Genomic DNA, 13,637 nt, shown 5'->3' with positions numbered 1-13,637 from the left:
AAGACATTCTAAACCATATATGACAAAGCATGAGACTTATAACAGATATTATTAAATGACCCAGTACAATTAGATGGCCCATGTCCCAGTTCCTTTTCTATCTAGGCGGTGCACCAACCATAACAGTGGCACTGGTCACAAGGAGTGTACATTACAAGGTAGGTAGTAGAAACAATACCAAGAAGTGAGAGGATTGCACAATAGCTTTGTTAAGAGCTACTGAGGCTTTCAATAATTGTGATAACCTCCACAAAGCAACAATTTGATATTGGAACGTACCATTCACAATGTCGATTTCCAGTTTTTACAGACAAGCTAAAGCTCAGCTCCAGACCCCGCTGTATTGTTTACTTTTTCTATACTTACCTTTTTCAATATCTTCAGGCTGATTGCATGACGTGCATTGTTCTCTTCCTCTTCAGATCTGCTTCTGTGGATGGTTCTCTCCCCCTTCTGATCTTCTTTGGTGGATGGTCCTCCATGATGCAGAAAGGTGTTAATGTGATAATATCAGTTCCAGCCTCTGCATCATTACACTGAGTGCAGGGCATAGTGACACCCCCTTAGGGTGCTAGTCCATGATGTCCACCACTCATGGTATGTCGTTCAGCCTTTTGGGTTGAATGACACTGGATGACTGAGGACATCTTGTAGTGGAACAAGATTGCTGTAGGGCACAGCACCAGAGAGGAGGTGAGTACTGCAGTCAGGTTGCAGCTTGAGTGAAGAGAAATCTGCCTCCAGGGACACAGACAACAATAAAATCCTGGCTGAGGTTTACTTTATTTTCATTTGGTGATCCAGCTATTGGCATACTTCCTTTCCTAAGGTGACAACACTCTGTGTATTGTATCTATGGTGGAGCAGCATTGTCACTCCAGGACAGTAAGTGTATTAAGGCTGCAGAAAATGTCCTCTCTTCTCATCTCCATAATATAGTAGCACAGAGATTAACTGCGTAGGGCAAGAAATGCTTGGGATGTCAATGCAGGAAAAGCAGAGATCACAGGGTTTCTGGCAAAATGAAAATGTATTTTTTTGGACTTACCAAATCAATATAACAAAAGACAATGATACATTTAATATACCAAGATGGAGAAAATAAGGTCATTGTTGGGGTTTAAATACTGTACACTTAAAAGAAATTTCAGCTTGGAAGACAAGTTACCTAACCATTTTTGTGAGTGTTTATTTAATTGTATCAGATGCATAAAGAAAAAGGGAGTGGCATGAAATGATTACTTCTGAGCAAGATGGTATCTAATGAGGCTTCTGTTGCAAGGTAAATAATATGTTTCTGACACGCAACGGGTCTCTGAGTTCCAACAGCTTTAATCTAGACTTACTGTGTAATTATGTAATATGTTGCAAATTCAATTAAGCAACACCTCTTAGCGTGTAAATCCTATCAATGAACTCTCCTTATGAATTCCCTTTTGGTCTGTTAAATATACTATTGAAAGTGTTTTGCTATATTTGTGCAATGAGCACAAGAAAATACCTGTTGACCACTAGATTGTAAGAAATTCAGAGTTGCATCCTGTGCAGGCCCAGACTGGCCAATAGGGCACACTGGGCATTTGCCTGGTGGGACAGAGCCACCTGGATAAGATGGGCAACGGTGGCGGCATATAGAGGAACCCATCCATCCATTTCTCTTCTGTCACCGCTGAATGCCCACTTTTCCTCCTCCAGAAGAGAAATGGACAGATCGGTTCCTCTGTATGTCGTCCCTCCTATCCAGGGTCAGACTGGGCTGGGGGGCAGGATGGCAATTGCCCCCCAAGCCACTCTGATACCACTATGGGGGAGCCTCAAGAGGCTGGAATGTGGCTCTCCAGCAGCTGCAGGGCTCTGAGATCAGAAAGTTTCTCTCACAGCCCAGTGCCAGCACAGACATCCCCCCCCCCCCGCAGGAAGAGGAAAGAGAGAGAGCTTGTTCTGCTCCTCCTCTTCTGCCTTCTCCTCCTATGTCTGCCCTGCCTACACTCCATGGCAATGTTGTGCCTTTAGAGAAGGAGATGTGTGGGCAGGCAGTTTGAAGCCCAGCAGCCAGAAGAGGAGAGGTGCAGCCTGATGATCCATCCATTCATTCACTGTGAGTAAAGTCTCCTTCCTCCCTTCTGTTGCCTTCCTCCCATTGAGTACTCGTGAGCTCTGCTGTGTGGGGGTACCCCTAAGCTGTCCCCGCACAGCCAGGCAACAGGCATTTCTCAAACAGACTTGCATCCAAAAGACAGTAATCAGTCCATGACCTTGGTTTCGTTGTTTTATTAGGAGAAATTAACTTGGATAGGGAAATAGGAATTATTGGATGCCCAGTTGGCTTGAATCAATGAAGGGGGGGAACAACTTCTTTCCTATTTACGAAAGCAGATCCTGGACTGTTCTTTTACTGCCCACGGGCTATTTACAGAACTGGGTTTTTTTTCCATGGGGCTGCATATTTGCGTACATGTCTTTCTGCTGGGAGGGCGCCGCACTGCACGCTCCCAGCACAAAGACCGGGGTGTCACTGAGAGTCCCGGATCCCGTTCTAATGATCGATTCCGGGTCACACGATCGCTGTGATAGCCTCTCATTGGCTATCACAGTGATCAGTCACTGTACAGCCCGGCTCTCTTGGTTTATTTCTCTCTCTATGAATGGAGGAGAGAGATACACTGTATCTCTCTAACTCCTGGCAAAGAGGGAAAAAAGAATGTTTGTTAAAAAAAAAAAAAGATAAATATTAAAAAATAAAAGAAAAAATACCTAGATCAAGGTTTGATCTAGTTCAGTGCCAGGGTAAGGTCAGGATCTTCTTTTTTTTTTTTAAATTGGTATTAGTGTCAGTTAGTGTCAGTGTCAGTGTGTTTTAGGTAAACGCAAAACAAAATGCACACTTTTGTACAAACAACAAATAACATACACATATATGGTATCGCTGCGATCGTCAAGAGCTGGAAAATTTTTTTTGAGTTGTCTTTTGGTGGCAGGTTATGGTACTAACAAGAAACACACAGCTAAACTAAAAAAAACCATTTTATTTTACTATTTTGGGCCAGTTTTTGTTTGATAATTAAAATAAATCAGGAGATATCCATTACCATTTACCACCAAATGAAAGCCCAATTTGTCCTGAAATAAACAAAGGTATAATTCACCTGGATGTACAAAGTAGTTGTGATGATATGTACGTTTTACTAACACATGGCAACGTTGCAAAATTGTGCTTAGGCATTAAGATTTGTTTTACTCTTAGGCTTGAAGGGGTTAAACTAATAGCTACAGGCTTTCCCTATGCATTTGAAAAAATGGGCTGAGACCCTTGAAAGACATTAAGCTTGCCCCTCCTGACATCACAGGATTCTGACAAGCTCTTTTTATTCACACTATCTGTTGGCCTATAGGAACCCCTGCTGCCGCATGTTTGGCGGCTATTTATTGCCTCTGTGTATCTTTAGCAGATCGGATCTGGTATTTCAACCTGCTGTGTCATTATCCACTGGTGGATTGGTGATTTCTGACATATAAGTGTGCTGCTTTTAATAAAGGTGTTTTTTGCTTGGTATTAACCTCAGCACCCTGTTTTTTGATATTTCCTACTTTATGAGGTGATCCTACCCAGATCTCACGAAAGCTGCAGAGGTGAACCATGTTCCATCCATCCATTCATCGATCCACCCTTCATTCATCCATCCACTCCTCTACTATTCATCTACTATTGGAGTAATTGCTGCTATATGACAGTGTGTTTATCCATGGACTAATTGTTGTTACACAGTACAGAGGAGCACTGGATGTTCTGTGTAATTTGTACATGTTTTATTTGTTCTTTTCTTGCAAACCATCAATCGTTGTGGATCAGTAGCATCAGCCCTTTATGGACAAGTAACTGGCAGCCCCTCAAAAATCAGTTTGACTTCTTTTAACTACATTCAGGGATATCTTCTCTCCCCATATAGAGCTGCTCCCAGCTCCATGGCCTGCAAACACTACCAGCCCTCCTGGCTTCTCGGAAGATCTCCCGGGACAAGGATAAAGGATTGAGCCCAGCGCTGTCCTTAAAAAGCTTGCTACATGTGGCAGTCTCCAAATCTGAATCCCATTCACGCTACATTGCTGAATGTATCCTCCCGAGCCAGTACGAGCCCACCCAAGCCCAGCCGGAGGCCGGACCCCCCTGGACCTAGGATACCCCTCCCACGCACCAACAGTCTCGTCAGCATTCCATCTTCTACCTGACTCCTCTGTCAGCCTGACTCTCCCATATCTATGGGCCAGTCCACCATTCTACCAGGACCTCCAAACCTGGGGTTGGCTGACTCCCATAAACATGCAGATTAGGTCTCCACCTCTTTCTGCTTACCGACTTCTGGAAGGTTCTATGGTCCTCCACAGAAAGGAAGAGGCAATAGAGCCACATCCTGTTAAGTCATCCAGCTTACCTGCAATAACCTGACCTCGATCACAGACTCACACAGTTACCATAAGTCTTATACAATGATTTTACCTGCAATAATCTACACTATTCTAGTAGCACACTAGGGAGTGCTACTACATATATTTATTTTTAAAGCTGGCCACAGACGGATAGAAATTCAGCCAGTTTAGCAGGAACTGTGGTGGAAGAATAGAAAATTGTACAATCTATGGGCTGATTAAGAGTGTGTGTCATATATATATATATATATATATATATATATATATATATAGACACACACGCACACATACATACATACATATACACTGCTCAAAAAAATTAAAGGAACACTTTGAAAAGACATCAGATCTAAATGAGGATAAATATCATGCTAGATATCTATACTGATATGGACGCAGTAATGTGTTAGGAGCTTAAGAATGCCTCATCATTTGCTGGAAAAGAAAATTTTCAACCTACAGAGGACTGAATTCAAAGACTCCCAAAAATCAAAGTGAAAAAATGATGCAGCAGGCTAGTCCGTTTTGCTGAAATTTGATTAGTTTGTATGGGCCCACATGCTTGTATGCATGCCTGACGTCAGGCATCCTCCTAATGAGATGACGGATGGTGTCCTGGGGTATTTCCTCCCAGATCTGGACCAGGGCATCGCTGTGCTCCTGGACAGTCTGAGGTGCAACCTGGCATCGTCGGATGGACCGAAACATGATATCCCAGATGTTCTATTGGATTTAGGTGGCGAGCGTGGGGGCCATTTAATGGTGTCAATTCCTTCATCCTCCAGGAACTGCCTGTATATTCTCATCACATGAGGCCGGGCATTGTCATGCACCAGGAGGAACCCAAGACCCACTACACCAGTGTAGGGTCTGACAATGTGTCCAAGGATTTCATCCCGATACCTAATGACAGTCAGGGTGCCATTGTTTAGCCTGTAGAGGTCTGTGCGTCCCTCCATGGATATGCCTTCCCAGACCATCACTGACCCACCACCAAAACGGCCATGCTGAACAATGTTGCAGGCAGCATAACATTCTCCACTGCTTCTCCAGACCCTTTCACGTCTGTCACATGTGTTCAGAGTGAACCTCCTCTCATCTGTGAAAAGCACAGGGTGCCACTGGCAGACCTGACAATTCTGGTGTTCAATAGCAAATGCCAATCAGGCTCTATGGTGCCGGGAAGTGAGCACAGGGCCCACTAGACGACATCGGGCCCTCAGGCCACCCTCATGAAGTCTGTTTATGAGTGTTTGGTCACAGACATTCACACCAGTGGCCTGCTGGAGGTCATTTTGTAGGACTCTGGCAGTGCTCATCCTGTTCCTCCTTGCACAAAAGAGCAGATAACGGTCCTGCTGATGGGTTAATGACCTTCTTTGGCCCTGTCCAGCTCTCCTAGAGTAACTGCCTGTCTCCTGGAATCTCCTCCATGGTCTTGAGACTGTGCTGGGAGACACAGCAAACCTTCTGGCAATGGTGTGCCATCCTGGAGGAGTAGGACTGCCTGTGAAACCGTTGTAGGGCCCAAGTATCAGCTCATGCTACCAGTAGTGACACTGACCCTAGCCAAAAGCAAAACTAGTGAAAAAGAGCCAGAAGGGAAAAAAAATGTCATTGGCCTCCACCTGTAAAAGCATTCCAGTTTTGGGGGTGGCCCATCTAGTGCACCTGTTGTTAATTTCATTAACACCAAAGCAGCTGAAACTGATTAACATCCCCCTCTGATACTTAACTGACCAGATCAATATCCCAGGAGTTTAATTTACTTGATGCTACACTCTGATTAAAAAGTGTTCCTTTAATTTTTTGGAGCAGTGTATATGTATATAGCCGTGAAAAATATTGGCACCCCTGCATTTCTGTCAGATAATGTACCACTTCACCAAATTGTTGCAATTACCAACGTTTCGGCATTCTCATGTTTATTTCTTTTGTTTTTATTCGTCACAAATGTGACAAATACACAATAATTCCATTCAAAGTTTGTGATGCTCCTGTAATTTGTAATTAAATTCACCTGTATCAATTAACAAGTTCTGACAATATAGAAATCACACCAGCAACCACAATTTCCACAATTTTTGTTTCTCCCTTTTTTTTTGACAAATACAAAAAAAAAAAAATAAACATGAGAATGCCTAAACATTTGTAAATTTGTAATTGCAATAATTTTCTGGGCGAAGTGGTGCATTATGTGACAGAAAAGCAGAGGTGTCAATATTTTTTATCATGAATATATATATATATATATATATATATATATATATATATATATATATATATATATACACACACACACATACACATATATACATACACACATACACAGCTTTGGGGTGCATGCCCTAATGCAATGGTCTGTGCACACCTATGCCTAAAGTTTTCCTAGTAAAGAGGAGTAAAAAGTTCCCCTGCCAGCCAGTTCAGAGACCCGAAGTCAGTGCAGCAGGTGCTGTCCAGCTTGGCCCGACCATCAAGCGTGCAGATTTATCACCATTCTTTAATGAGATAATGAAGGGGACATTACTGCTTTTAACAAAAGTTTTCATTTCAAGAGTTAAACCCAGTTACCAGCTATTGGGAACCCAAAAGTGAGTTAGCCTGGCATCTTGATAGTTCACTTCATCTCACTTGAGAGAAATATGTCAGAAGCTGAAATTGATGTTTAAATTCTGATCCTGGAGGACATTTAGGTTTGCTTAAAGTGATACTGTGCTTTATTATTTTATTAGCTTTTTAGAGTGTTTAATTTTTAGGCACATCTACTGTCATTCTGGTTGTTCTTGCACTCTCTATACTCTGACCTCAATACAATTAAAATATTTGCTCACCTTAAACTGTTTGATTTATGGTTCAAAGCCAGGGAGTCCTCCTGGCAAAGGTTTCATGGTGGTGTCAGCAGGGGCTGTACTTCCAAAATAGGCTCTGACAGGGAACCCAAAAAATACTCAGCGAGTCTCAAGGGGGTAGCGCTACACTTCAATAAAGTTTTTAGTTGCTAATCTGACAAACCAGAACTACCAGCCCTGGAAGTGTTTCAAATGAAAATGCTGCTGATTAGAGCATGAACATGAAAGTGTATACAAGAGACTAGACTAAGCCTTCCACAGATGAGTGGACAAAGATCAAAAAGCTCAGAGTATGATATTCCTAAGCATTGATTAAAGTGACATTAAACAATATTCTTATTCTCCAAATGTCATGTACTTTATGCACACTACAATTTCTATAGTCCCTTGTCAATTTCAGGAGCAAGCAAGAGAGGGTGGCTATGCAGTGGGACCATGGAGGACCATGTGTGGCAATACCTACAATATGTTAATCATTGTTCATGTACTGTATGCCCATGCATCCTAGGTGCCAAAATGTTTACATATTTGCAGGGTGCAGGGGTGTTTTGTTATTAAATGTTATTTTTTTAACTTACTTTTTATTTTTATATTTCTAATATATTTTTATTTACATTTTTATTTTTACTTGAGTTTATTACTGACACAAGTTGGCTCTCCACAGTTTTGTCCTCTGTGGATGGAACTAAAATGGGGTTGCGTGCGAGGGGTAAGTACACCGCTTTTATAGTGCAGGTTGAAACATGCTGATAAACGTGGAACTCAAATTATTCCATAATAATATGCACAATTATTACATAATTATTGATAAATGCATCCCTCCACCTCCTTGTCACCTATAAATATGTCTCTGCAATAAGAAATGCATGGCACGTTCAAACATGCAGAGTCAGCCAACCAACAGAGAAACAAAGCTACATAGAAGTCCAAAATAGGACCTCACCATGATCATGCAACATTTTGTATCCCACGGTTATATTTAAACATACCTTGATTTCGATACTAGGAACTTCAAATATGATGTTCTTGGAGGCCAGTTTGAGTTTCTTGCTACTCAGATCTGTAGCTAGAGCAGTGACCCTGATGTTATTTCCAGAACTTATATATCTTTCATAGTGAAACGGATGAAGCTGGAAACTTGTCTCTATATCTAAAATATAAAAAAAAATTGAATATTATCGATTGTTCATGCTATTTTTTAATAATGTAAAATTATGCAGTGCCAGTGAATATAACAAAAACATAACAAAAATATGAAATAAATATGCAATGCAAAATCGCATCCCATTGACTTAATTCCAAAATTGCTCCCTTATGACGTCACAGCAAAATCACATCGCCTTGACTTCAAGGCAAAAAACACCCCCTATTGACTTCACTGCAAAATCGCGTCCCATTAACTTTAATGCAAAAACTCCCCCTATTGGTTTCAATTAAAAAATGCCTCTATTTAAGTTTTTTTTAATTATATATATATATATATATATATATATATCTCATTTTATTTCCTGTCCAATTTTTGTGTGTTATAGTCAATAAAAGTTATTTCAGGTTACTGGATTGTATTTTTAAAATTCATAATATTAATTAAAAAGTCAAATATAATATAATTATATATAAAAAATATAGTTTCACTTTTCGGCCAAGTGCGTTCTGAATTTTCGGCTTCGGTTCAGAATTTTCATTTCAGTGCACCATTAGTAAGACTATATAAAGGTTAGATATGTTTTGATTTACTTTTATTTGTCTTGTGATGTCACACATTATACTGTATCAAGATTCCGTATTTGGTTCAAGTGCTCCCCCTGCTGTTCAATAAAACTAGTTGTTTTATTTTCATAACACAGGCGAATTCAAAATACAAAGCAAGCATGCAAACAACACCCCCTCCTGACAATGGGGTAAGGAGCATGTATGATCCTAATAATACACATTATTTCTAACATTGATACATAATATGCCTTTTAATATTATACTCCAGACTAGCAGTGTTCAACTTGGCATTTTATGTGTTGAGGTGCATTGGGTTAAACAGTTAAGGAAGAAGAGGAACAGGAGGCGCCAGACTAAGTGCAGTATATTGATGTAACATTTAATTGATCGGTATAAAAACACCCATAAGAACAAAAATAAAATAGAGCTCATCTGTTTAGAGCATATGATCACTCTCCTCCGTCCTGTAGGGTACCGGCGGGCATGCCAGAGAGACAGCTGAAGCTGTGGGTGTAGTAGAGGGAATGTCCCTGGGATGTGTGGATGTACTGGAGCCGATAAACAGCTTCTGTAACCCAGAAATAGCTGCACAACCAGCGTGGAACGCACCAATAGAAGTGACGTCACCGGAAGTCAGAGGGTCAATAGAAAGATCTCAGGAACACAGAACAGGCTACGCGCTCGGAGCCTCTAGCTCCTTCTATGAGGCCTGTAGAATCAGCGACTTATAACGGGACTGCAGGACTGCGGCGGGCATTCTGACACTGAGGGGAACTGATTTGGTGTCACTGACATCCCCAGTGACACCAATACAGTGATCAGTGCTAATAAAAAGCACGGACACTGTACTAATGGCACTGGGCAGGAAGAGGTTAACATGTGGGGTGATCAAAGGGTTAAATGTGTGCTGTTTTACTGTAAGCTGTGTGTGCTTTCAACTGTAAGCACACTGCTTTGTATGGCCCTGCTATGCTATGCAGAGCCATACAAAACAGTGTGCTGGAGCTGACAGGGGAGATAACTATATTGTTTACATACAGTTCTCTCCCCGTCAGTAATACTTGGCAATCACCGGGTGCCAGCAAGTAATCACCGGCCAGGACCTGGTGATTGACAGCTGAGGCCACAAATAGCGGCGCGGGTAGGGCGAGCGCCCCCTACCCAGAATTGCCCAGAAAAAATCCCAATACGTGTAAATGAATTGGTTTATGTGAAAGTTATACAAATAGCAGTATATATACAGGGATTTGTTTTTAATTTTTTTATTTTTACTAGTAATGGCAGCGATCAGCGACTTATAGAGGGACTGCAGGACTGTGGTGGGCATTCTGACAAAAGAGTGATCAAAGGGTTGACTGTGTGCTGTTTTACTTTTATCTGTGTCTGTGTGCTTCACTGTAAGCACACTGCTTTGCATGGGTGTGCTGTACCCAACAAAAGTTCTCCTCCCCGTCAGAGATGCTCGGCAATCACCGGGCACTGTCATGTAATCACCGGGCGGGACTCGGTGATTGACAGCCGCAGCAGCGAGTGTCTGTGGGGCGCGTGCGCGCCTCGCTCACCCCCTACCTGGAAATGCAAAATCACACACATATATATATATATATATATATATATATATGTGATTTTGCGCGCCCCTGCCGCCCTGTAGCAGCATTTCTGCTATAGGGTGGCGGGAAAGCAGTTAATGCAGTTTACCATTAAGGTTGGCTTCACACCTTTGCATTGTAATAATGCACATTAGTGCATTTTGATGCTATTCAAATGAATGCATTTCCACATCAGGTAATATCGCACTACTTTGTGTTGTAGTGTGCTGTTTCAGGAAAAATAATGCTGATGGAGGTTCTTCTGTCTGTTCTGGTGTGTTCGCAATATAATGTATGGTAATGCATGCATGCGTTAATGCAGGGCCCTAGATTGGACAGGTGCAATGGAAAAATTACAGTTTTTATTTTAAAGTATAACTAAAACTTTTTATTTAGTTTTGCATAGAGTGGAGGTGGATTAGAATCCCTGTCCGTTTTTATTGCAGTCTGTGCCCCCAATAAAGAGAATCACCCTCTATCACCATCTATCTACCCTCTAATCACCATCCATCTATTTGTCCTGTTTTCTATTACTATTGAAAGTGAAGGTAATGAAAATCCCCAATTTTGGGTTGTCTCCAGAAAAGCAATAGAGAAGAAATCTTTGAATGGGGACACTAGTTCTGGTGACCTGGGTGTCACCATGGAATTCCCTTAATTTGCAGGGATTACCTCTCACTTTCTGTTTGGCTATGGGACAGGAAGTGAAGGGAAATTTCTAAAATGGGACACAGATGGTGAAATAATACCTTACAGGGTACCCCTCCCTTGCTCTATCCAAAATGAAAAAAAAAAAAAGTTTACCCATGGTTCTACTTTAACTAAAAATTGCATTATTCTTTTTAGCTATCTTTTTCACTTTATAGTGTGATGTGCCTGTGTGGGGCTGCAGCGTTTGACAGATCTCTCTACAGATCCAAGTTTACTCCTAAAGCCAGCCAGACGGTTCAAATCTCAGCTGGTTGAGCAAGGACCAGCCAAGATTCGAACCATTTGTGGGCAAGCTGAATTTATTTAAGTTGATCAATTGGATTATACATTTGATAATTGCTAGTGGCTATTATAGTATGCTAGCAGTAATCACTGTGTTCTCCCGGCGGGGGGGGGCAGGAGGGATTCCCCCAACAACACTGACTGTGTTGATGGGGGAATGAAGTGATTTTCTTTCCTGCAACCTCTGGTTTCTATCTATGGATGGCTTTAGACCTATTCAGGCTGTTGTATGTGTCTGTATATTCTGTGTTTCAGTTTTTTATCTCTATAAATAAGATCATTTGTTTTAGGAAATCAGTTAAAATTAGTCTGATAAACACATAAAAAAAGAATCTTAATTTTAAATAGTTAATATTCATATGCAATATATCATATTGATAATGAATGTCAATAGAACAACAAATATACAGATTATATTTACCACCCCTGTATGAATAAACCATCTTACCTCTGTTAGCATTCACATCCAATTCTAATTTTTCACCCCAGAACTGATCCAGGGGCTTCCCGTTGTACATCATCTCTTGGGCGCTGACGGTTATCGAGAAACGCTTGGCCTCATAGCTTCTGTTATGAATGCGGTAGATAAGTAAGATCGTCTTTCCAATCAGGGGGGACTCAACTAGCTTTAGGGAGGCATCAAAGTCTAATGCTACAATAGGATCTCTCTCTCTGAATGGCTTTTTACACTTGATTTTAGCTACAGCCTTTTCAAATACAGCCCTCTCTTCGGATGAGCCTACAAAAGAAAATATAGGGCAGTTTGATTCAAAAGTCAGAAGATAAGTAAGTATTTCAAAAATGTAATGTAACCAAAGATTGCATAATATGATACATTGCCCAGTTAGCATGCATTGGAATGGTTTATGGCTAAAACTACCCATCATGATGAGATGTGATCTTCCAATCCAGCTGATGAGAGCCCAGTCCTAGACAAAACAATGTATTAATTTTGCATAGAATGGGATGGATAGGAAAATTCCCTATTTCCTGTCTATTTGATAGGTGGGAACAGAAAGTGAATGGGAAAACTCCCTGATGGGGACAGAGGCATCAAGAAAAAAAATGTTTTGATTGAAGTGAGAAGGGTTTGAAATCATTATTAGGCTTCTTTCAAATGGTCGGCAGGTGCAAAAAAAGTGATCCACTGTGTTTTGGCTTTGGCCCGCTCTAGGAAGATTCCTGGAGATTCCAAACTTTTTCTATTTACAGATGATGGAGGCCACTGTGCTCATTGGGACTTTCAATTCTGAAGACATTTTTCTGTACCCATCCCGAGATTTGTGCCTTGATACAATCCTGTCTCGGAGGTCTACAGACAATTCCTTGGACTTCATGGCTTGGTTTGTGCTCTGACATGCACTGTTAACTGTGGGACCTTATATAGACAGGTTTATGCCTTTCCTAATCATGTCTAATCAACTGAATTTCCCACAGGTGGACTCCAATCAAGTTGTGGAAACATCTCAAGGATGATCAGTGGGAACAGGATGCACCAGAGCTCAATTTTGAGTGTCATGGCAAAGGCTGTGAATACTTATGTACATTTTTTTTTTCCTTTTTTTATTTTTAATAAATTGCAAAGATTTCAAAATGAACTTCTTTCATGTTGTCATTATGGGGTATTGTTTGTAGAATGTTGAAGAAAAAAATTAATTTACTCCATTTTGGAATAAGTCTGTAAAATCACAAAATGTGGCAAAAGTTAAGCACTGTGAATACTTTCTGGATGCACTGTAGATACCGCTGATTCAGTAATCTCCACTTGTTTCCAAGTTCTATGCTGAATGGTCAGCCTGCTGCATTCTGAACTCATATTAAGGTCGGCCATTCAAAGAAAGGTTTGCATTTTCTGAATGAATGCAAAGCATTCTCTAATTGGATGGAGTGGATAGGTGTGTTGGAGCCAACAATTTATATGGAGTGATCTCTGCTCGCCCTGGAGGTTGGAGGCTGATCTAAATTCCGCTGTGGATCTCTGAAGCATTGAGAGAAAGGCAATAGTCTTGCCTACATGCTGGGATTTCTGCCTAAACCATGAGATTGGAGGCTGATTCGAGTTCTA

The 13,637-nt window shown here is 41.1% G+C and overlaps 1 protein-coding gene across 1 annotated transcript in view; it reads right to left on the bottom strand.

Annotated features, from left to right (window-relative positions):
- The window catches only part of LOC149465848 (protein-glutamine gamma-glutamyltransferase 5-like), a 99,983-nt gene that overhangs the window by 16,687 nt on the left and 69,659 nt on the right, over positions 1 to 13,637 (bottom strand). Inside the window, exons 10-11 of the mRNA XM_089673378.1 lie at positions 12,021 to 12,311; positions 8,267 to 8,427 (exon numbers count right to left, since the gene is read on the bottom strand). Of these exons, the coding sequence (XP_089529504.1) occupies positions 8,267 to 8,427; positions 12,021 to 12,311 (452 nt within the window). The remainder of the gene's footprint in view (positions 1 to 8,266; positions 8,428 to 12,020; positions 12,312 to 13,637) is intronic.

The sequence above is a fragment of the Staurois parvus genome, unplaced genomic scaffold (genome assembly GCF_062004578.1).
Source record: "Staurois parvus isolate SC_StPar_1 unplaced genomic scaffold, SC_StPar_1.0 ptg000137l, whole genome shotgun sequence".
Taxonomy (NCBI): Eukaryota; Metazoa; Chordata; class Amphibia; order Anura; family Ranidae; genus Staurois; species Staurois parvus.
Note: the sequence above shows the minus strand (reverse complement) of the source record. Positions and strands in the feature narration are given on the sequence as shown.